Genomic DNA, 24,739 nt, shown 5'->3' with positions numbered 1-24,739 from the left:
ATACTCAATAGAATTATAAACAAAAAATCACATTCAATGTACTTTGATAAGAGCTAAAATTACCATACGGAGCAAGTCAGAGGTCGTTATCACCTCTCAGTTTCCTAGACTTGTAGAAGAGGCAGGCTTAAAAGGCATATTTTCACAGCAATTATTTGTGATCAGTGCTATGGAGAAATAGTGGATGTTTCTTTGAGAGCATTTCACAGATACTATTGGGAAAGGTGGGAAATGGCAGATCTGGGAAGACTTTCTTGAAAGACTTTCTTTTTAGACTTAAAGGATGAGTAGGAGTTACCCAGAGGAAGTCTGGGCTAAAGGCAAAATTTTCAGTCTGGGTTCTTGTCCTTTAATAGCATCATTTCCACATGGAAAATGCATTTAATGATAACCTAGGATGTATAGACATGTCTAGAGAAATATCTCTATATTCATTATCACCTTTTAAAATATTTCTTATGTTATTGTGCAACATTAAAGTGACCAGATCAGAAAAATCTGTTAGAGTGGATAATTTGTTCATTAATTAGACTTTGTCAAGTGCTCTCTACATTTCTCTATGAATGGAACAGAATTAACAAAAATTTACAATGATTTAAAACAGATGGATTTTCCAGAATAAAGATCTAGTGTTTTTAAAATGATAAAATTATTACCCTCAAGAAATATTATGTCTTCAGTCTCTAACCAGGGGTGGCCAACCCTGTGGTGTCTTGGGCTACACTGGAGGAAAGAGAGTTGTCTTGGGCCACACATTAAATACACAAACACTAACGAAAACTGATGAGCAAGAAAAAGATTTTAAGTAAATTTATGATTGTGTGTTGGCTGCATTCTTAGCCATCTTGGGCCATGGGTTGGACTCCGTCAAGCATCTAACACAAGAATTGATGCCCTTGTCCTGGCTCAGTGGATTGAGTGCCAACCAATGAGCTTGCCATTGAACCAAAAGCTTGCCAGTTTGATTCCCAGTCAGGGCACATGCCTGGACTATGGGCCAGGTCCCCATCCAGCACTCTTCAAAAAGCAACTGGTTGAATTATCTCTCACATATAGATGTTTCTCTCCCTCTCTTTCTTTCTCTCTAGTAATAAATAAATAATGTGTTAGAAAAACAAAGAATTGATTCCCTTTCTGTAAATTTTCTAACCTTATTGTTCATATTTCACCAAGGATGGGAGGGTAATTAAAGTTTTCAAATTCTTATTGCACAATAAGCCACATGTGGAATTTAGGGGAAGATCAAGAAATAGGTGGTGTTAACTAAAATATTATTTGGATAAACCAGGGTGTACATAATGTACCTAGGATGATTCCTATTTGCACTAGTGTATCCCTGTATGGTCCCAGTACAGTCCCTGTCAATAATTATGATAACCAAATGCTAAATAATACATGCTCCAAGCTGAAAAGAGCAATTAGCAAAATAATGAACTGTGTTTAAGTTTATGCTTTTTTCCAAAGGTAATTCTTTACGAAAAGCCTTATGTCCTGATTTATTGCCTTTATCAAAAGAAAAGAGTTTGCTTTCTGGTGTGAAATACAAGACCTGTGAAATTCTAACATACTTGTGAAATACAAACATTCTCATTTATTAAGTAGTTGTAATAAAAACAAAAGGCAGGCTCTCCCCTTGAACAAACAGATAATAACCCCATTGAAGACAAAAGCGAAACTTCTAGGTGTTAAAAATTATCTAATAGTCCTTCACTGTTGTCTGTGAATTGTAACTTTTGCATATGTTGGTTCTAAGATCATTTGAACAATGTGCATAGCAACTCCCAACAATCGAGTCACTTAAATTGTGGGATCTGTTATCGCTGCAATAGAAGATCTGGGATTAAAATAAAATTTACTAAAAATTAATTGGCAAGACGACATACTAATATGATATTTTAAAAATCAGACTCTGCAACTTCGTAGCAACTGGAAATAACAAATATTTAACAATCAAAGATTATATATATTTTAGTACAATCAAGTGATGAAATTCTAGTTCACTCTTTAATGATGCTGTTAAGAATATTAAGACATGGAAAATATTTTGTAACGTATTATTGAATGAAAATGTGAGCTAGGCAGCAGTTTTTAGAGTGTTATTCTATGCTGTAAGAAGAAAAATTATAAATACACAGCTGAAAGAAAAAGAAAAGAAGTATATACAATAAAATGCTGATAGCATGTTATAAATGAGCAAATTAGTGTAATTTTCTGTATTTTTTATTTTTGCATTTTCAAAATTTGCTAAAACTATATCACTCCTATATTTTGAAGAAAAAAGTAAAATTTCATTAGAACCAATTAGCTTCTGAATATAGTGATGTAAACCATATTGCTTTCAGGATGTACCCTAAGAATACTTGTGGTGAAACATTAATGTACTAAATTTATAAAACAATTTTTAGTTTGTAATGCAAACATTATAAGTAAAGAGTAATGTTTAGATATCTTTGAATAAATAGAATATTTTTTATGATATTTTTATCAGTAAGGTTGTTTTACTGGCTTCAGCAAACATCTGTTTTGTTTCAAAGACACTCATATGACGCATAAATGCAACAAGATACATGCTGTACCCGTGCAACCCTACCTCCTAGGTGTAGTGTAATAAAGCGGCTTTAGAGTAGTACATAGTGGTAGGAAATTGAGAAGATGAGATTAGATCAACTCAACAAAGACTTTTAGCTGAAAGAATGGAACTGGATGATTTCTTTTGGAATGTGGCCAGGATACTAAAGAGGAAGTGATTAAACTATTGGGAAAATATATAATTATCCTTGTTAAGACAGTGTGTTTACCATGTCAATTTTCCACAGCAGTTTGTTTCTCAGTGACAATTGTTGATGTGGATTCAGTAGTTATCTGCAAGAACGAGTACCTCCATATTTAGAATCCTTCCTCAACCACACCAGAAAGCTATTAAATCCCAAAGACCCGATTTAGCTTTTCAAATGTTGAAGTCAGTTTTCCATAAGCCAGAGGGAGAAATACATTAGTAGGCTATAAAATACACAAGTGTTCAATATGATATATAGTAATTTAATAGATTCTTTATTAGTAATGTTATGATCCTTATCATTTATGACAGTTGAATATTCTTTCACCAATGTTAGTAAAACAATAAATATTTAGGTCTACTTTTTTATTTACTGACCCAGAAAATAATCTCTAACTAAGAAGCTCCCATAGAATTTCAAAATATTTTTCAAATTAACATACTACTTTTAAAAAACTGATTAAAATAACTGTTAAGACCTGCATAAAATATTATCCAGAATAAACAAGGCAGCAGGTGGGGCTAAACATAATAAATATACAAAATTAGGCATAAATACCATCATATATTTCTCAATCCTCTAAATATGTCTTGAAAGGGTTTTCTAAAAGCAATTAAAAACCAAAACCATTAAACAGTTTTGTAAAAACACATCTGTAGTATTAACCATAGAGTAAATTATAAAATAGTTTGTGTTCAAATTATAAGCCTATAGAGTATGTCACTGAGCTGAACAGATGTTAAATATGATCTCGATTTAAGACAACTTTAATTTACGATCAGAATAGTATGTGCTTGGTTCCAGATACAACGAGAGGGAAGAAACGAAGACAGCAAGCTTCTATGGTGGGGTTAAATATGTACACACATCCTTCTTTATGTTTTCCAGCATGCTCTGAATGTCGGAGCACGCTTGCACTATGTACTTTTCCATGCCTTCTCATCAGCGTTAAGAGAAGCATATAAACCTCTTTGAATATTTTGGACATAAAGTAAAAAAGTTTTAAACACCTAAATTCCATATGGAAGAAAAACTATAGATGCAGTCATTTTCTTATACTTACTCCCCAAATAGAAGATGTTTAAATGACAAAACAAACCTTACACATCAATAGTTTTCTCTAGCTGGAACCGAATCTGTAAGAATGGCATTACTTTAATCAACAACTCTAATTTGTAGCTCACAGTTTGATGTAGGGGTAAGATCCACATAGTCAAGGTTCAAATCTGTGTTCAGCCTCATAGTAGCTGAATGTCCTCCGTCCCCACATATATAAGATGGAATACTATAGTAACTGGTCTCATAATGTGTTTCCGAGGATTTAAATGAGTTAGAATATATCAAATACTTAGCACAGTGTATCTCTAGCATAGAAGGCTATGTAAATGTTAGTTGTTATTACTTATACTATTAAGAACTGGAGATAGAAGAAAAAACAAGATTCTTGTATTACTGAAGATAAGTTAGAAATATGTAAAACTCACTACATAATATAGTAATAATATAATGTGTTATACTACACCATATCTAATGATGAAAGTAATTTAAAGGTAGAGAATGTAGACCAAGAATTGCTGATTAACCTGATTTAGTAGAAAGAAACCTCTAGCAATTTAGAGGACTACAGTCTAGTTCTGAGGGAAATGAACAAAAGGAGTGTCCCGGGGAAAGTCAGGGTGTTTAGACTTCAGGTTTCTCTCTTATGAAAAGTTCATCTTGAAGATCACTTCTAGTTTGAGCTCTATGTACTTTAAACTCAGGTTCCTACCTCTTTGCTCCCAAATGACTTGACCCAAATAAACATATGCTCATTTAGTCAGAAACTTGGCTTTCAAATTATTAAAGTCCATGTGAGACATTAGCTATTAGTTCTCTGTTAGTTGAAGTAGATAAAATGATCGAACTATATATTGCAGAAAATATACTTTAGAACTATAGAATTAGGTTCAATGAAGAAACATTTTTTAAAAGATTGTATTTATTTATAGAGGGGAAGGGAGGCAGGGAGAGAGAGAAACATCAATGTGTGGTTGCCTCTTGCACGCCCCCTACTGAGGACCTGGCCCGCAACCCAGGCATGGGCCCTGACTGGGAATCGAACCAGCAATCCTTTGCTTTGCAGGCCGGCACTCAATCCAGTGAGCCACACTAGCCAGGGCTCATTAAAGAAGCATTTTAACAATATATATATTTACAGACAATGAAATGACTCAGTTTTTTTCATTCATTCAACAAACATTTGAATGCCTACTCCGTACCAGACACTGTTTTGGATGCTGTGAATGCAAGAGTGAATAAAAACTCAAGGATCCCTGATTCACCAACATTCTGAAAGAAACAGAGGGAAGTCGATAAAAGAAATTAAAAAAAAATAGTTATCACCTTAGATGAATAAGTGATTTGGGAAAAAACAGAAAAACTAAGCATGAAAGGCATATGGGAAGTATTGTGTGAGGATGCAATTTTTAAGTGGGTGGTCAGAAAACAAGTCTGTGATGTCTGATTTTACTAAAACTTGAGAGAAGAAAGAGAGTAGGTTTGCAGATGTAAGGGGGTAAATATTAGAGCCTGAGAAAGTACAAAATCCCTGAGGCTGCCCGATAATATTCTAGGAACAGCATACAGGTTGTTGTGTTGAAGCAAAGGGAGCAAAGGCAGGTAATGAAAGAGGAGGTGCTATTGGAAAGGTCGTGAACAAAGACCAGCTCATATGAGGTCTTGCTGACTTCTGGAAAGAGTAGTTCTTGCTCTAAGGAAGATGGGAAACTCTTGGAGGGTTGTGAGCAGAGGATGGACATGGCCTGACTAGTTTCAGCAGGATCCCTCTGGCTATTCTATGAAGAAAAGCCAGAAATGTAGTCACTTCAGTTTACAGTCTTTCTTAGTAAGAAACACATTAACTAGTTCAAGACAAGTAAGTTAGCTCCCAAGAAAGTACCATATGGAGTTTAATCAGGGAAAGCTGAGGATCTTAGTCCTCGGGTGTGGAGGACTGGAGATATTACTACAGCGGGAGCATGGTATAAAATACGCACTGTTTACTAAAGAGACAGGATTTCTCAAAATAATCTTCCCCTGGGGACTGACAATGCTCATTTGCATATTAAGGTTTTTGGGAAGTCCTTAAATGTGTTGAATCCAATATATCCCAAGCCGACCCTACCATGGAACTTTTCCCTCCCCATCCCCCTTGTACCTTGGTTCCAAACCAGCTGGATTCAAATATAAGATCCATGGCTTCTGGACATCTAAACTTTGAGATACAATGTATTGTTTCAACCTCATCTCTAAATTTAGAAAACAATACCACTTCACATGATCAGGGTGAGTTAGATAAGATGTTTGTGAAGGGTCCAAAACAGCGCCTTCAATCACTGCTACTTCCTGGTGTCCTTTCCTTTATCTCCCCAAGCCCCCGAAACTTTAAAGGATAAATTCTAGTGAGACTCTCCGTACCAATGCCTAAGATGCCAGGCTCTGTCAGCAGGACTTTGCAATCTGGCAGCTAGTTTTAGATGTCCCCGAGATGCTGAAATACTAAAAAACAAGCAGAGTCACAGTAATTCCACAGCACCCTTGAGTGCATCATAGTTCCTATTGTTTAATGAGCCTTAGAGACTGCTTGTGAGAATGGAGCACATGATTAGGTGAGGTCAGTGAGATTCTACCCCATCCTTTCCTGCCTTAAAAACATGGGCTCAGGTGACAGCGCCTTATATGTTTAGTAAGTGAAGACAACCCAGGAAATGTCCTCTCTCTATGGTTCCTGGTTTGAGGCACACAATTACTCATTCTAAAAGGCAGAGAAGGAAACAGGCAAAAGCAATGCTGTTAAAATGGGCCTTAGGTACATTTCAAAGAAAGCACTGGGGTAAACTTTATTCTCTTTCATGAATAGGAATACAGTTACACATATTTGAAAATCCTACCTAGCATTCTTTTCTTTCATTTTTATTTTATCCTCTAGCCCTAAACTATGTCCTTCTTCCTTAAACTCCTATTCCATGTAAAAGTCTATACTCTGCCATGTGTGTGACTGGCTGCTGTCACATATGGCAGCTAGTGTGATACAGTGTTGCTCATTTGAACAAAAATTAGTGTTTCCCCAGGCAACTACCATATGAAGTTTAGTAAGGAACACCGAAAATGTTGGTTATTAAGAGCAGGGGTGTAGTGATATTACTATAGTATCAGCATGGCATAGACTCAGTAGTATCTGCTAAAGGGACACAGCTTCTCGAAACACAATAGAAGCTCCAACAGATAAGAGTTTATTTTCCCTTCCTTAGGGTTACTCTGGATTACTTTCTGAAATGCCCTTTCTTGGATATCCAAACTTAGAAAAATATTAAAATATCCCTGTATTCCACCCAGTTCATTAACTTAGAAACCAAAAATGACACGGATTATTCAGCAATTCCACGTAAAAATTGTGAAGCTAGCCGTTGCACCCTAAGGGATGGTGGGTTGAAAAATGCAGCACAGCCTTCTGTGTGCTTGATGGGTTATGCTGCTTCTCCACTGATTGCCTGGAATTTTGGGCTTTACCCCAGGCTCCCTCTGAGTCTAGGGCTCATTCCTAGGAGGGAAAGAGGGAGAAATGTTCTGGTCGGTAGTTACTCTACTCTGTTCCTGCTGGTCTGGTTAAGTGATATGTGGAATCCCTTAAGAGACTCTGGGAGTTTTGTTATTTCCTGAGTTCCTGTAACTAACCCCATGAAAGATAAAATCAGATCAGACCCACCCATGAGATTGTTGCTGCTCCAGGATTTTGACAGTCAGAGAAGCCCCTATTCACAGGACTACTAGCATGTGTTATTTTCAGGTTTCCTCAAAATTCTCAAGGAGACATTTTAGGGATCCTGAATTTCATCAGCTCCAAATGAGATCAGGATCTCCTAAATGAAATTTTGGAGTCCAGTGATGACTTGTTCATACCGTAGTGATCCGAATAGGGTTTCTGAGTGCACAGGAAGTCATTTTCTCTTCACCTTGCTCTTTGTTTCCCACCCCACCAGTCTGGAGTAAGTCAGAGTTCTACTGTGCATGCCTGAGGACCTGGCATGCGTAGGCGCCTAGCCCACCTGTACACCCTCCACTTGCGCATTGCTCATACGGACACATCGAGCATTTCACCTGTTCTCCTAGGTAATTTAATGTTCAGTAGGAAAAACAGAAAAGCTGCTGCAATGCATCCATTTCCAGGAACGTACTGAGCCTTCATTTCACCCCAACGAAGCTTTGTTTTTACTTCTTCAGATAAGTTCCACTTTGGAGCTTGTGTAGCTTCTTATAGTATGAGCTCTGAGGGTGTGGCGAATGGGTTTCTCTTTGCATCTTGCCCCTACAGAGCCCGTTATTATTTATTGCAAACAGATGCTGTTTATTAAATGGTTGTTTGCATGGGTAAGAGTGAGTGAGTTACGAGTATTCAGGTACATTGAGTTTTACTTAATATAGATCCCTAATACCTTCTGAACACAAATGTCTTCAGATGGCACCTTTACTAACCTAATTAACAGAAAAGCAATTTGAATGAGGTAGGGGGAAAAGAAAGGATCAACATATATGAGTTGGAGAAATCTTAGCGAACTTCTCAGACCAGGAGATACATCCTCTTTGGAATACAATGTAATAGGGATCTTTCCAGATATTCTACTTTGTATTTTGAAATACACATCTTTTACTAGGTGAAAGTTCAAAATCTTTATTTTAAGTGCACTCAGATGATACAAGTATTTAAAGGATTTTCTCTCTCTCAACTAACATGCTTTAGCTTCTTGATTTTCTACTACTAGGTAAGCTTATCTTAAAAGCACATTTTATCCCAAGAAAAAAAGATACACCAGTCCATGTTCTCACTAAATACCCTTTCACAAAGACCAAGTCAATGGATGTTTTCAGCATTTACTACACATTCTTATTTTCTATTGCTGGAGGGATTATGGTTGGAGTCTTTGATATCTTATCTCTAGCATGTTTACTGAATTTTCAGTCAGCTTTCTCAGGATTAAACTATCCTTCACTTTCAGAGATAGGTGTTGTTAACCAGATTTTTTTTTCCTCCAGAATTCTGTTCCAAAGTCATTAGTTGTGCCAGCAGCAACCAAATGAATGTACAATGTGCTTTGAAAATTTCTTTTGTTAGGTAATGCATGCTTAAATTTTAAAAAAAATAAAGTATAAGAGTATATAGAAAAGAGCAAATCCATCCCCACCTCACTGTCCATCACAAATCTCTCTTCTCCAGACATGACCAGTGTAAGCAGGTTCTGGCATCCCCTACAGAAACCACATCGTGCTTTTGAAGCTATTGTACATAACTTTGTAGATAACAATTTATTGAAAAGTAGAATAGTTCTAAATACCAATATTTGCTATTTATTGTACACGCTGTATCTCAGGTGTTTTACATAGTGTCTTATTTAATAGCAGGAAAGTAAAATGAATAAATGCAAGAATGCCCATCGGATGTGTTAGGTTTGTTTTGCTTTCAGTATGATTTGTTCATAGTTGTTAATGTTTCAAGAATCCCTATTTCTCAGAAGAGAAAACTAAGATTTGGCATGGTAACAGAGCTGGTAATGGTGGATTGGGATTTCAGGGCGGGTGTATAGGGTGTCAAAGCCCCTTTAATTTTGAAATGCTGAATTCTGGGGTAGTCAAGGATGCTTTTTGCATGTCCCTCTTAATTCATTCCCCATTATTAACATTCTAACGTTAACAATGTTAATTCCCCATTGTTAACATTCTAATGTTAACACCACCCAGTCACTGAAGTTGAAGGAAAGGCTCTCCAGTGAGACAAAAGGAAAAGATCCTTTAGCTCACCATGTGCCTTGGAATTAGAGAGCCTTCAACATGAACTTCAACAACTACAATTTAGAAGAAAGTGCTTATTGTAATAGAGTGCCCATTTATTATCTAGATATAGTCCAGATCAGCAATTTTCAACCTTTTTCATCTCATGGCACACATAAACTAATTACTAAAATTCTGTGGCACACCAAAAATATATTTATTTTTTGCCTATCTGACCAAAAAAATAGGTATAATTTTTGCTGCTGTTGTGTTGGCTGTTGTCAATTTTTTATTAGACAACCTAAAAGAAATGAGGTCAGTCAGTGCCCGACTAAACAGTCAGGTGTTGCATGTTTTAAAATTTCTTGTGGCACACGGGTTAGAAATCACTGTTCTAGATAATCGCCTCTCGACCTCCTCCCCTAGGTTTGTTTGCCTAAAGTTGATTTTTAAAAATGGGAACGGGGAAGGAAGCAAGGATAGAGTTATTTGAGAGTTTATTCCAACTCCTGGAAACGGTAAAGAAGAGGTTAAGCTGGACCAGGAGGATTTTTGAAGTCTTTGGCTGGGAGGTTCCATTTGGAGAAAGGTGCAGGGGAGCTAGGGGTGGCGAAGGAAACAAGGCGAGTTCCCATTCACTTGAATATCTGAATCCTGAGCAGTTTGATTCTCACCTGAGGGCGCAGTCGGGCACCTCTGGAGTGTGTATGGAAATATTAATGACCAGAACTTGCTAGACAGGGTAGAGTGAATCATGGAAACTACCGCGCGGCCCCTTTAAGTATTCCTGGGTTGGGGCGGAGAGGGAGGAAACTGGGAGCCGCGGGGACGGTGGGGAAAACCCACAAGCAATTGAGCCAGCAGAGAGGCAGCGTGAGAGCAGAAACTTCAGACGCGGCCGAACCCGTCGGATCTCGGGTGTGCCGCGGCAGCTGCAGCTCCCACCCGCAGCAGCATCCTCTTCGCCCCTCTCCGCCATCCCGGGGAGGTTCTGGAGCTGCCTGCCAGCAACTTCCACGAGCCAGGCTGCGGGGAGCTACCCTCAGAAAGTTTGCACTCCAGCGTCCTAGACTGGAAGCGTTCGGGGTGCCTTGGGCGCGTGCCCCTACGGGCGAGTGGCCGGGGGCTCTGGGGACCACTGCGCTGGACAGGAGGCGCGCGGGAGGCATGCGTGTGTCCGCGGATCTGCTGCTGCTGCTGTCTCTAGTGTCCTCTGTATTACCCAAGTGATGGGAACAAGGGCCCGCCCAGGCAGCCGCTGTAGCCGCACCGCCCCCTCGTTCGCTCCTAGCGCGCGGAGTCACCCAGGCACACCCCCGGCACCCGGTGCCCGTCCTCCTGAGCTGCCGCCCCAGCCTAGCCTGCCTTCGCCTCGAGTTGCCAGCTGTTGACTGGGCTCTCCTGGAGACCGAGAAGCACTTTTTGGCCTTCTCCGATTCGTTCTCACACCCCAACTTTGCTGCCTCCGCGGCTGCCCTCGCCGCGGCGCTAGGCGCACAGTGTGGGGGCGCACGCCGGGAGTCTCGGAAAGACGGTGGAGGCAGGAAACCGCACAACTGCTCTTCTGCTTCGGCTCTTTGTTGTTTGCTTTGGATGGTCCTTGGAAGTGGCTAAGCTTCCTCGGAAACCCTGGAACCAGAGAAGGCAAGCCTTGGGATTCTTAGCCTTCAAAGTGCGCTGAGACACTGACAAGCGTCCGGAAAGGTCTACAAGTAATTTACCCTGAAAACTCCTGGCGGATTGACCCACGTTGCTTATATTAAGCCTTTGTGTGTAGTGTGTGTGGTGTGGATTCATAAATTTAGGGACCCCACTTCTGCACCCTCTTGGCATGAGACTGTATGCAGGATCCACCCGAGGACAATGATCGCGGAGCCTGCACACTTTTACCTCTTTGGATTAATATGTCTCTGTTCAGGTAACCTCGCGTCTTCTTTCTTCACCCTGCATCCGTCCCTTCTCCACTTCTCAAATCAAACCCCGAACTGCATTTCATCGACCTCTCCCTTCTAAGGTTGGAGGGGCTTGGTCCCTGCAGGAGTTTCAGGCCAAATGGTTTCTAGTTCGTACTTCGGGTCGTCCTTTTCTCCCTATCCCCCAAGACCGCCCCAGTCCTGATCACTGTCCTCGGCCTTTTCCCAAGTTCAGGGCACGCCCAGATCACTCTTGGCAAGTGTAGGTCGGAGCTTGAGGGTAGGAGGAGGCAGCGGTCGGTGATGAGCAAAGGGCCCCCTGGATGAGCCGAAGTGAGTTTCATCTGTGGGCTGCTTCCTTTGGGAAGGGAGGTGTGCGCCTGGGGATCTTGTGGCCCAGACACCCGCCTGGATTTCTGAACCTGGTCCTCCAATTCGCCCCTCCTCTTCCGAGCACAAGGGGTTATTAGTAGTTGTTTTATGTAACCAAAGTCTGTAATTAAATTCGATTCTGTAGAAACTTCAGGAAATAACTCCTTCTTAGGGTAGGATATAAACTAGCTACTCTGCCTGGCTGGGTTTAGAAGGAAAACAGGGGTTTGTAAGTATCTGAAAGGGAGCAGTTAGTTGCTTGGGAATTTTCATTGGCAAGGGAAAACAGAAGGTTGAATTTAGGATTTGGGGGATTAATTAAATAGCATGAAACTCTCCAGATGAAGTGTTGGAAGGATGCTGCAATGGGATCCTTCTGACATAGAAGTATACACTGTATCCACACTTACAGATAGTTTTTTTTACACTCCCTAAGAAACTTTTACTATGGGTGAACAGAGCCACGACTCAACTTTTCTTTCTTTCCTTTTGGTAGATTCTGGTTTCAATCAAGGATCCAATTTCAGGCTTTAACACACACACACACACACACACACACACTGCACCTCAGGGAATTTTTTTATAGTGGAATACTGAGCTTCAAGTTGCATCAGGGCCCATAGGTTGAAGTCACTCAATTTGCATGATTATGAAACAGTTTTATAAGGTGGGTTTGAGCATTTGGTGGCCCATGGCTTTGGGTTAGATTTTGACCAAGGATTTTACGTCATAATGAAATATGAAAAAGAAAAATGCATATCGGGTAAATGATAGCAAATAAACCTTTAAAGTAATTTCAGCCCAGGAAATACGCTTCCTGACTAATAAAATTAGGTAAGAAATTCATTACATTGTTATTCCTTTGAGGAAAACAGAAAACTGAAGTTCCAGCCATGGATATCTGATCTGTGTCCCAGTGGATGGATCAATAGGTTTACCTAACTCTTGAGGCCACCTCCTCTTACCTCCAGCTTCTCCTTTCTCTGATGTGTTTTTTTCTTTCATTTGCAGATCTGAGTGATTGGTTCCCCAACCTCCCCAAGCCTGGCCATGGGTGCAACTCAAAAACATTAAGATCTGATCCCTCTATTTGTTCCTCTTTGCCGTGTCTCCCCCTAGTTTAATTTACAGCTTCAGATACCTTTGAGATTTTTGTTGATTCACCTTCTCTGTTAAAGTTTATTCACGTGTGTAAAGTGAAGTGTCAGTGTGATAAATGACTGGAGGGGCAGATTACTGAAGATAGGGGGATTAATGGTCATTAGTCACTGTTTGAACTGGGTTTGTATGTGTTGGGACATTTTATCATGGCTGTAGATTGAAGATAGGGTCACACTAATTGGGAGGGTATCACTGAGAGCTGGTCGCTTGGGTGTGCACTTTCTGTCTTCACTTGGAGATATCTGGGGGGGGGGGGGATACCGCCCTTTCAAATTCAGTAATTTCATTAGCAGTTAGTAGCTTGAGATTTGTCATTTAAATCTGGCTTTGTTTTTCTAATTTAATGCTCCAGGTAAGCCACTGATGATTTTGAATAAACCTACATTTTTCCTGTAGGTGTGCTTATCTTCCTCTTTGGCCAGGTTTCAGGTCAGAAGTGTCATTGTGAAGTGTGCTCTTATATTTAACCTGAAGCTCTTAATCATTCTTCTGATGGCTTTCACTGGTGCTGTGAATCTGAACTTGAGGGGCCAGTCAAATTACTGGGCTGCTGGCATGATTTCATGGTGGCGTGCTGTTCTAAAGCTACACTATTGACTCAAATACAACTTCACAGAACTCAGATAAGTAGAGTTGGGTGTGCTCAAGACACCTGGTCAGGGAATGAATGAAGTTCTTGACAGACTGTGTTTCATGTATAGCCTCCAGCAGAAGATCACAGTCTACCACTTGTTAATGGAGCGCATTTAAGAGAAATGTGGTGAGCTTACATAAATCAAAGTGCACGGGGGTAAGGTACCTTCAACAAGATTTAACCTGTAAAAGCATCTATTGGTTGTCAGTTATTTTTTCTTTCTTTCTTTTTCTTTTTAACATGGCTGCCAACTTAACACAGTCCTGCAGTCTTCTTTAAACATACTGTAAACTTCATTTTGATGTGTTGATGTAATACTTAACATCAAATACTGTGTTTAAGAGTATGTGTTTGCTTTGTGTAGCCTTTTCTTTAGTAACCTAATACTATAATATATAATGTCTTATTCTAGGAAACTAAAATTTTGAAGAAAAAAATGGGTATTTCTTTAGAAATGCATTTTTAAGGTGAATTTCTTTAGTGAGTCTGTACATATGATTTCTTTTCTATGGATAGCTAGACTTTTGGTGACACGAGCACAGTGGGTTGCACTGAAAAAAAAAAAAAAAAACATCTGCGCTTTCTCTCAGGAAGGGATTCCTTCATAGACTTCCTCTTCTCAACTCCAGTTGCTCAAACTTGCTTCTGAGTGAAAAAGTGATTGAATTTCAATGCAAATTTAGGGTGAGATCTGAATTTCAAATAAAGTGGGAGTTCATTTATGTATCTTTTTTTTCCTTTCTTTTTTCCCTCTTTTTTTCCCTTTTTCACTTTTCTTTGTCTTTTGAAGAGAAACATTTTTTAGAAAAGTTTCACAATAGGAACCACTTACCTGGGTCTCTGGTCTCTCTTACTTTCCCACTTCCTTTCTTCCTCTCTGCTTCTCTGGCAAGATTCTGTGGTAATTCTAATAAGTTCTTATTAGTTTCTTTATAAACTTTCTGGCTTTTAAATATAGTTACCTGACTACTATGACATCGTTGCAAATATACTTATTTCTTGATAGTGGGCCCTCTGACACGTAAGATATTTGATTATGATCACATTAAAGCATATGATTACAATGCTTTAGAACAGAAAGTTTACCTGAAATTTTTCTTTAGTCTTTGACATATACTTGTGTGGGTTAGAGTGGTACAGAATGGTAAATTTCAAACAAATGATAGTTGTTTGTTTCTATAGTTAACATCCAGTAGATATCTGTAATTACAATGCTGGGCAACAGGAATAAAATTGGGAAGAAATAATCACAGTTTATCAATGGAGATCATAAATAGTTGAGTCTTCATGTGCCATCTTCTATGTTAACCAGAGATGCTAAGGTGATGCTTATGCTAATTTCTAGCTCTTTTTAAAAATGTTTGATTCTTAAAATAAATGTATAGCTGCCTTGCAAACTTGATTTCTTATAGGAAAATATAAGGAAATCAAAATTGTAATTTCAATTTAAAATTAGACCTGTGGTCACCTACAGAATAAATTTAAGAAATTTGGCAATAAGAAGGGGTGAAACCAGAAGCAGAAGTCTAGAGAAGTGTAGTAGAAATAGGTCCTGAATTTAGCTGGATTTTAAATATTAGAAGAGGTAGAGTGGAAGTAGAGCAGTAAGCATACCCTCTGACCGCACACAGCTTGAAAAGCATCCCTGAAAAATGGATTTCTGAAAATCTGATGTCAGTATATATGCTCTGTATTTAACAACTACATAATGTAGACATTTTGCATTTTTTTAAACAAAGCATTTTGAAATGTTTAAATCTTTAATAAACTCAGAATAGTAGAATAGTATTTTTCTACTATTTTTTTAAATCCTTATCAAGGATACGTTTATTGATTTGAGTGAAAGAGGAAGGGGTTGGGAGAGAGAGAGATAAATATCAATTGGTTGCTACCTGTACCCTCCCCAACCCAGTATCAAACCTGTAACCTAGGTATGTACCCTGACCGAGAATCGAGAATCGAAACCAGCAACCTTTTGGTTTATGGGAGCAGTGATCCAACCAACTGAGCCACCCAGCCAGGGCCATAGAATAGTTTTTTAAAGATACACTTAATAAGACTTTAGGATATTGACTACTTCTTTTTTTCGAGGAGTGAAAACTAAGTAGTTATCTTCTATATCAGAACACTTTTGCTTAGAGCAGACTATAATAGAAGGAAAAAATAAAAATAATGAGATGGATTTTGTGTTGTACTATAGTAAACTTTGTGAGGATTGCTACTACTATTGCTGTGAAGATATGACTATCATTTATTGAGCAGTCACCATTATCTCATTTAAGGTTTATAAGAATCCTGTGACATAGGTGCTGTTATTAGTAAAATATTACCTTCTCCTTGTTTTATGGTTGTGGAAACTATTCATGGAGAATTAGAGGTGTGGATGAGCACAGTTTCGAACCAAGCTGATTGTAAAACTTAACTACCACGCACTTTGCTATTTTTAAGAGAAACAAGAAGAATTCAAATAAGAAAGCTTACGGTTCAATCATTTTTTTAAATTTTAAAACTTGTCTAAAAACACCAACTAAATAAGACTATGGTTTGAACACATAAGTTGAAAGGGAGGCATTCCTCTTCCTGCCATAAACTCACTGGTCTGTAAATTTTTAGATCACCAGGCAAGACAACCAATTCATTACATCCAACCTATTCATATTCAGACTTTATTACATCTGCATTTTCTGGCATGCTTTTAAAAGCAGAGACTGAACAGAAGTCAAAACAGTGATGCAGATGTGCAGAGATTCCAAGTTGTATTTTGGAAAATGAATGCCGTTCTCATTCTTACACACTTGAGGGAAGACTTTGCTCTGAGTTCCAAAGCAAATAAATGGAACTCATCAGGGAGAGGCCATCATTTCCCCTCGGGTTGCTCTTCGCCCTCTGGGTTGGACAGGGGCTGGCGGTCATTCAGTGGTAGATGAGCCTTCTGCTTGACTGACGTTCACAGATGACTCACTTCATGGTTACTGATCATGGAAGGGTTGAGCCTTAATACCTGGTTGATCAGCTGGTTGGAAACTGCTTAGGCAGAGCCAATAAAGTTGCCATCCTGTGGAGATCAAAAGGCCAGCTCCTTTCTTTACAATTCTGGATTAGCATGGTTTCCTATTCCCCTTCTCCCACCACCTTCAGCCCTTCCCTTCAGTCTCGCTGTTGAAGAAGAGGAAGAAAAAAGATTATCTGTAGTGTACAGGGAGATAGCTTTGATCTCCACTTCTTTGCCTTTTCCTCTCGCTCTCTTTTTTTAACATCCAAAGGCTATTTCTCACCCTGGAAGGTGTCATGTTGCTTGCTTCATGGGAGAGCTGTCTCATTTTCCTTCAGCCAAAACAGGCTGCTACAAATCCCCTCACTTCTGTGATTTTACTTGGCTTCTAAACATCTTATGACAATGTTGTTCCACACATAAAGCAATATTTTGAACTGCGTGACTGCGCATATCTTTCTGACTACTTTAAAGGAGAGAAATGCCTCTGTGGCCTTCACAGCTGTCTGTGGCTTAGAGCAGGAAAAGGCATATCTGTTTATTTAATTCGTTTATTTTATTATTTAGGAGAGTGTATAGAAGGTAAACAACTGTAGAAAACGTTCTTGGATCACAAGTTTGGTGTTAATAGTCCATAGGCTTAATGCCTGTCACCCAGTTTGACACTTCCATGAGCAGTAAAAGCACCGTCAATGGATACAAGCAGATGTCAACAGAGCAGTGTGGTTCTGTGTTAAGTGGGAATATTTTTGTGTGTGTGTGTGAAGTTAACTGATTTGTATGCAGCATATAGGGAGTAATAGGCTTCCGGTCCATACGATACAGGGTATTTTGGGGCTCACTGTTTTAGATCATGTTAGTCTTTACTAGAAACCATATTTTTAAAGCACTTCCAGCAGTAGCAGCTCATGGTTACACTTTTGCAAATGCTCTTGACTGGATTTCAGAAAGTACCATGTTCAAAGTGTGGGCCACCTATGCCTACATTCAGTTCATCTGTACGTGACCTGAGAACCAGGTACAGCTTGTCCACAGTCAGCCATGGAGGGAGCAGGGGATCCTTGGAACCTTCCCCCCAAATTATTTGCAAGAATTTCTACTTGAGAATAGAGACCCAGGTGGTATCCCCACTGCCCGGGCGATTCTCCTTTTAATGTGAGGAAATAGAATAAACAAGAATAAAAAAAATGTTATATGCGACCACTTAGTACTTTAAAAATCATTTCAGGTGTATGTTTTCTCTTGGTTTAACTTAAAATTTCAATGAGCATAACAAGTGTTTATATGACCATAAAATCTTTTTTACCATGATATATATGGTCATAATTTATGCACCATTATAGAAAAAACTTCAACTTGGTAAGCTGGATGTTAGCAAAAGAAGAAATAAAAACCCAATTTTAGTTTCTCTCCCCTAACATGACTGAGGCCCCTTGATGTCATTCACAATTCCTGGTAGAGTTTGAAAGGAAAATGGGGCCAAAGACAAAGCAAATCAGGCCATATCATGTCTGTTCCAGGATCATTTGGCATTATATGGTGCTAATGAGAAATTAAGACTAGTAATTCGATCTCCAAACTTAAATAACCTGCATACTATCTGTTACATTTTCTGTTTTTTAAATTTAAAAAAAATGATTGATTTGAGAGAGAGAAAGCTTAATTTGTTGTTAACACTTATTTATGTATTCATTGGTTGATTCTTTTGTGTACACTGACCAGGGTTTGTACCCACAGCCTTGGTGTATTGGGACTGCACTCCAACCCCCTGAACTTCCTGGCCAGGGCTGTATTTTATGTTTTAACATGTGATTTTATTTTCTCCCGTTAATGATGAACTAACTTTTAGTTTGGCTAATAGCGTCTGCCTGCAATTCTCTTCCTATATAAAGGAAATATAAGTCTGCACTTTGTAGTTTCATAGATCTAAGCTGATTTTGTTTACTTGACCTAGATTTTAAAAGGCTGACTTTATTACTCTGAAAATTCACTAAAATGATGCTTGCTCATATATACAACAAAGTGAATTAAAGCACATTTGTAGGTGTTAACTATACACCTCTGGGTAGCTTGAAACTACTTAGTTGCCTGGCTTAGGAAGTAATTGCAATGTCTGCAGACTATTCAATTAGCAAGTTGTCCTTGGAAAGTAAACTGGCTTGTACAGGCTGTGAAAGATAAACTCATCTGTTTTTCTCTGTCATTTTTGAAGGGAGGTGAAAGTCTTAGCAACCTGGTATTAAGTCTGGAACTAGAACTTGCTTAAATTAGTGAACTTAGTAATACATTGTTAAAATCTAAACATGCACAATGAGAATAAGAGAGAGGCAGAGCCTTCACTTGGGTACCGTGGTAAGACATTTACTTACCAGATAGTTGCTATTGATTTTGAGGAATTAGGATAGAAGAGAAGCATCATAAGGGCAGCTTTTATTTAGATGCACTATGGTCAGGCAGGAAACAAAATTCGTAGTGTTATTTGATCTTCTTTTCCTGTAACACTCTGTTATTCCTCTGTTATTTTTGCTTCTTTTCCTTATTTGGTCTTCTTTTCACTTAAGTGAATAGAAGGTCATTTAGTCCCAGGAGCTCATCATTTCCTGGAACCTTATATTCAACGTTATCTTTTCACCATTTTATATTTGACATATTTAACACAATATTTTAAACACATGGTTATAAATGTGTTAAATATATATAATGTGAATAATATAAATTATATACATAATATTTAATACATATATTTTAATGTGATGAGTGAGGAAAAACCAAGTGATGAATTATATGATGAATTGATACAATATAGGTCCAATCCCACTGAACCTGAAGGACTATGAATCACTCACACTATCTTTAACAATAGTAATTACAAAGCCTAAAATTTCGAACATGTTTACTATCTATCTGGCAAAGTGCTAACATGCCTTATCTAATACCACATTAGGAATGAATGCATTGCTGTTTATCAACATGGAAAGTTAGTTCCAGAAAAGTTACAATTCGTGCCTAGAGTCAGCTAGCTAGTTGGGTGGAGTCAGGTTTTGAAAACAGCCCATCTAATCCCACAATTTTGCTTTTCACCACTATACAGACACATTCCACTGTTTCCTTAAAAGAAAATGATTGTCTTGGCTGGTGTGGCTCAGTGGATTGAGTGCGGGCTGCGAACCAAAGGGTTGCCGGTTCGATTCCCAGTCAGGGCACATACCTGGGTTGCAGGCCAGGTCCAGTAGGGGGTGCATGAGTGGCAACCACACATTGATGTTTCTCTCCTTCTCTTTCTCCCTCCCTTCCCCTCTCTCTAAAAATAAAGAAATAAAATTTGTAAAAAAAAAGAAAACGATTGTGGGTAAAACAGTATAAAATGTGTGGATAGCAAGGCTAAGATGCTTTTTTGTGAGGGAAGTAGCATGTGCTACCAGGCTGTTTTAGTTCCTTTTTAGTTGTTATATTTTTCTGGTGTATCTGATTATCTGTTCCTCTCTTTTGTGTGTCACGTGGTAACTCACAATAAAAAAGTACACCCTGATATTATACATCATAAAACACAGAAATGTAAGTCCAGCCTCATGATATGGTTTAGTGGAATTCAATGCTGTTAGGTTGTGGAGTAAAGCTGAGATAGTAAGACCCAAGTAAGTTTTATGATAGCTCAACTGTGTAAGTGAATAGAAATTCCCTGGCAGAATATACTATGACTGGATCTAACTTCTCTAAGAAATTGGTGTTGAATTTTTGATTTTTGAGTTTGAAAATAAATGGTTTATTTAGTGATAAGGTACTTTAAATAATTAAATCATATTAAGCAGCAGCCTGGTTAGAATCTGTGATTACTATTCCTTTAAAGGTGTGTCCTTCTCAGATGACAAGTTTTATAGAAAGCAAAGAATGTAGAATTGGTTAACACGATCCCTGTGAATGAAACCTGCCAGAGACTATAATAGCTATCAAAAAAAGTACTGTAATCCCACCCTTTCAGAAGTAATGTAGTTAGTTTTTGTTATTCTTTTGCTTTTTTTACTCTTTTAAATATATATCTGATAAGATTGTTGTATAATTTCTTAGGTATAGGTTTCTCACCCTAACTCATTGGTCTTTCAACGTTGTGTTCAAATGTATCGATGGAAAGGTACATTTATAGTCTCATCTGTATTTCCATAGGTTTATGACTTTACATAAGGCTCAGCAGAAGACTGAAGCTTTTCCCAGGTCCTTATTCTATACCACTAATGAAAATGGTATCATATTTAAACCCTCCTTTATAGAGACCTGGGGGTCTTAGCCTTTAAGGCTTTTACTCTTTGTCTTAAAATATATTTCACGATAAATTTACTTCTGTGTATTTTGCCATTCATTTGTGCTTGGTAGTGCTACTTGTTTATTATTAGTGGATCTTAATAGCAGTTTATTGCCAGTAAATGATCTACTATCGATCTTGATAACAATTAAAATTATTATTAATAAGCTGTCAACTTTTGTTGTTAGACACTTTAAAGAGTGTGTCTGACATACCTGGTAATGTGTACGCGTTTCTAATACAGGACGCAGGTCGTGTACACACGGAACAGAAAATGAATGTTGCATCACATTAGAGAACTGTTGGCACTGCATGAATGGAAGATATTTTGATATGAGGGGAGAAGTGAGAACAGCATTTTGGGAACTGACAGATCAAGGTGATTTGCTTTCTCAGGGACATCTTCCTAGATTGAGCAGGCTCCTTCCCAAAGAGTGCTGAGGGAAAGAATGGTGTGTATCTTGTTGGGCGAGGGGAAGTCTTTGAGAGGTGCGTCCAGGAGTGGTGATTTGAGAAACTGACACAAGCTATTTGAAGAGGTAGGTTTTGTAGCTGGTTATGTTCCAGACTTTTCACTTATAACATTGTTAGATTTTAGAAGACATTTAATAATTGCATTCATTCATTTTTTCATTTATTTAATCAATCTTCCAAGGCAACAGAGTATTTGTACAAAGCTTATTCTTTGCATTTAAGGGATTTGTGGTAAATGGTTGATTGCCGTGTTGGTTAATTTACTAGAGGTATGCCTGACTGCTGTGCTTTCCTCTGTTAGATCATAAAAAGCTTCCACCACGTGGAGAAAAGTTTGTAAAATAAATGTAAATGCGATGACCTAATCTTTAAGAGGTTTAGACTTCTTGGGGTGTTTTCTCGGAAGATGTGGATAGCAGTATACAGATAAATGGACTTAGATATACTATGTGTATTACTGGTTTCCCCCTACTATCCAAAAATAGAGTTCCTATGAAACCTTTTGTAAACTGAGATGGTGTAAAGGGAAGAAACACTTACCTCAGGACAAATCTCCGCTAACAGATGCACAAAGTAATTTTTTAAAAAATTAAATGTATTGGGGTGACATTGGTGGATGCACAGAATAAAAGGCGATAGAGCACAGATGCCCACAGACACAGTTCACAGTATGATGGCTTGTTTCCAAGATGCTGAGTGTAGTTCCCAGGGAAAAGCTTGGCAGGACCACACCTGATGCTCGGAGTGCGTGATGCTTGAGGAAAAGCCTGCTGTAAAACAAATGCTCAGTGCTGCTTCTGCTTTGTGCCTGTCTTCATAAAAGAGGAAATTCTCTTCCAATTTCTTCTGATTAGCGAAAACAGGTACTAATACAATTCTTTAGTAAAAGTAAAGTGGCATAAAGCAAACTTTTGAAAAAAGGGGGCTGCTGGATTGATCTTACTCTGTCAGAGATTCATTTGCACAGGACCTTAGAGCATGAACTTCATCTGGGCTGCCACCCTCTCTCTCTGCACCCAGAACAGGTAGTCTTCACCTTCCCGCGTTACTTCCGGTGATAGGAACCGTTTCATAGTATAGAAGATTCCACTTACAGTGTTTATAAAATTTCTTCTCACGAAGTGGAGAATCAACTGTTTTCTGTGCTACTGACCTTGGATTTTATATTCCAAAGCTGCCGTGGTAAACCTAGTGTAGTTTCTACATGAAATTGTTTCACTATTTGAAGCCGGTTATTACGTTCTTTCTAAATCTTCTCTTCTCCAGACACCTGATCCCCATTTTCTTCCAGGTTTCCTCAGATCATAAAGAGTCATTTTCTTTGGTTCCATGGTTCTCTTGTCACTGTTTTTAATGCTTATTTTTGTTCGTGCTCTAAAGTGTAACATGAAGTTGGAGAAATCCACTTTCTTTTTAAATTAAAAAGGTAGATAACTTTTAAATTGTTCTTAGTCTTCTAATAAGTCTTATTTTAATAAGTTCTCTCAGTATTCTGGATCAGATTTAAAATGTATTAGTACGCTTATCTTTCCACCTTAATTTCCCACTAAACCATCTTAGAACACCTTAAAATTATAATTCTTGGCAGGAAGATAAAGAAAATAGAATTTGTGAGATTCTGCTTTTCTTCTGTGGTAATATTTTATAATGGTTGAAGCCGGATGCCTGTATAGGGCTTGTGTAAGGAAGGCTCCGGGATAATTCTAAGGGATGGTTGGGTGGGTGTTGCCATGGAGAAATGTGGGCCCAGTGTGGACCGACTTTCTGAGTTTTCAAGAGAAGGCATAAATCCATATTTTTAAGTAAAATCTTCCAACTGATACATAGCACAATTGAATCTAAAGTAGTAATAATAATAACAACAGCAGCAGCAGCAGCACCACTAATAAGGCATCATACCAGATGTGGCCCACAGGCCACTGTTTTGTGGGTGCAGTATCACACTCTCCGTGCCACGTGGGACTGGCCTATCTGTGCTGCCTATTCCTACTCTAAATACGTCAGTATCTCCTTACTTCCTGTATCTTCAGCATTTTAGCAGCTCTTTCTTTGCAGATGGTTGGCCATCTACTGTGCTTAACTAGTAATGATACAGTAGGATAATGGCTTATTTATTTAACCAAAAGCTCTGCTTTTATTGGGAGCTATTTACACTTTACAAATTGTATTTGTTGAGCCAGGCAAAAACTGATCATTTGACTGTTTATGTTGATTCTTTTGCCTAAAGCTAACAAACAAAGAAAACAAAACCACAAGCCCTTTGATGAGCTGAGTCCCTGATGAACTGAATAAATAAATATGTTCTCGAATAAGAAGAGAAATTATCAACAAAGACAGTCTAAAGGTTTGCTGATTGCTATTAAGAGGCACACCACTGAGCTGTAGATAAATTACTGGCTGAGAAAATACATTAAGGAAATCTGAAGATACGTAAATAAAGAAAAGTGGGGCTCTGGTTGAATTGCAAAGAAGCCTTTACCTTCTGCAAGAATTTATGTATTGCAGGATCTTATGTAAAGTCCCGTTTCCCTTATTTATTTTATTATTTGTTTATAGATCATTAGCTATTTGACAAACATGATCAAGAGAGAAGCTTAATCTAAAGGGTCAGTAATCATTGACAATTGAATATTAACCAGAAATGAAAATAAAGCATCTGTGAAATAATTTGTCAGTGAAAAATATTATTTAATTTACAAAGTATTGATTTATGCACAGTTTTCAAGAGCAAATCTAGCATTCCTGTGAGGAAACCTTGTGCATAATTCATAAGTGTTTCTAAAGTAACATTTGGAGGGTTTCTTTGAGCAGCGTAGAAATGGTGTAGTTTACTCAGGTGTTCAAGATACGCTACAAAGTATATATATGAAGAAACTTTTGTCAACTCTCTTAAAATAAACAAAATGGCATTTCTTGCCAAATCGGAGTAAAACATACGTATGTGTAGAAATGTCTGTTCACTATCTTTCACTATAAAGAGCACAGAATTTCTTTTTGTCTTTGAACGAGTCGTCCTACTGGCAGAATATGGCAGAGTCCCTTTGGGGATCATTAGGAGCATTACTCATGTTGGACATCTATCAGCGGCAGCCCTCCTCATGCTAAATTCTGGAGCCACAGCTCACGGATAATATGAGATGCTCACAGGCACGAGGCAGGGAATAATATCTGAGTGGAAGAAGGTCAAGGCACGGGCAAGGGAAGAGGTCAGAAGCAGTAATATGCCCTGAGCAAGGAGAGAGTTTTCATTTGAAGCTGGAAACCATCACCAACGTTTCATTGCCCATAGGAGGCATGTTTAAAGATGAGCATTATCTG

At 38.4% G+C, this 24,739-nt stretch overlaps 1 protein-coding gene across 4 annotated transcripts in view; it reads left to right on the top strand.

The window, feature by feature from the left end:
- Positions 1–10,434: 10,434 nt before the first annotated feature.
- The window catches only part of ROBO1 (roundabout guidance receptor 1), a 400,095-nt gene continuing 385,790 nt past the window's right edge, over positions 10,435–24,739 (top strand). For all 4 annotated transcript variants that reach the window (XM_053918273.2, XM_053918271.2, XM_053918272.2 and 1 more), the window contains exon 1: positions 10,435–11,496. In XM_053918273.2, the coding sequence (XP_053774248.1) occupies positions 11,442–11,496 (55 nt within the window). In that variant the 5' untranslated portion in view covers positions 10,435–11,441. The remainder of the gene's footprint in view (positions 11,497–24,739) is intronic.

This window comes from Desmodus rotundus, chromosome 2 (assembly GCF_022682495.2).
Source record: "Desmodus rotundus isolate HL8 chromosome 2, HLdesRot8A.1, whole genome shotgun sequence".
Classification (NCBI taxonomy): domain Eukaryota; kingdom Metazoa; phylum Chordata; class Mammalia; order Chiroptera; family Phyllostomidae; genus Desmodus; species Desmodus rotundus.
The sequence above is the reverse complement of the archived record's forward strand: the minus strand, read 5'-3'. Positions and strand labels throughout refer to the sequence as shown.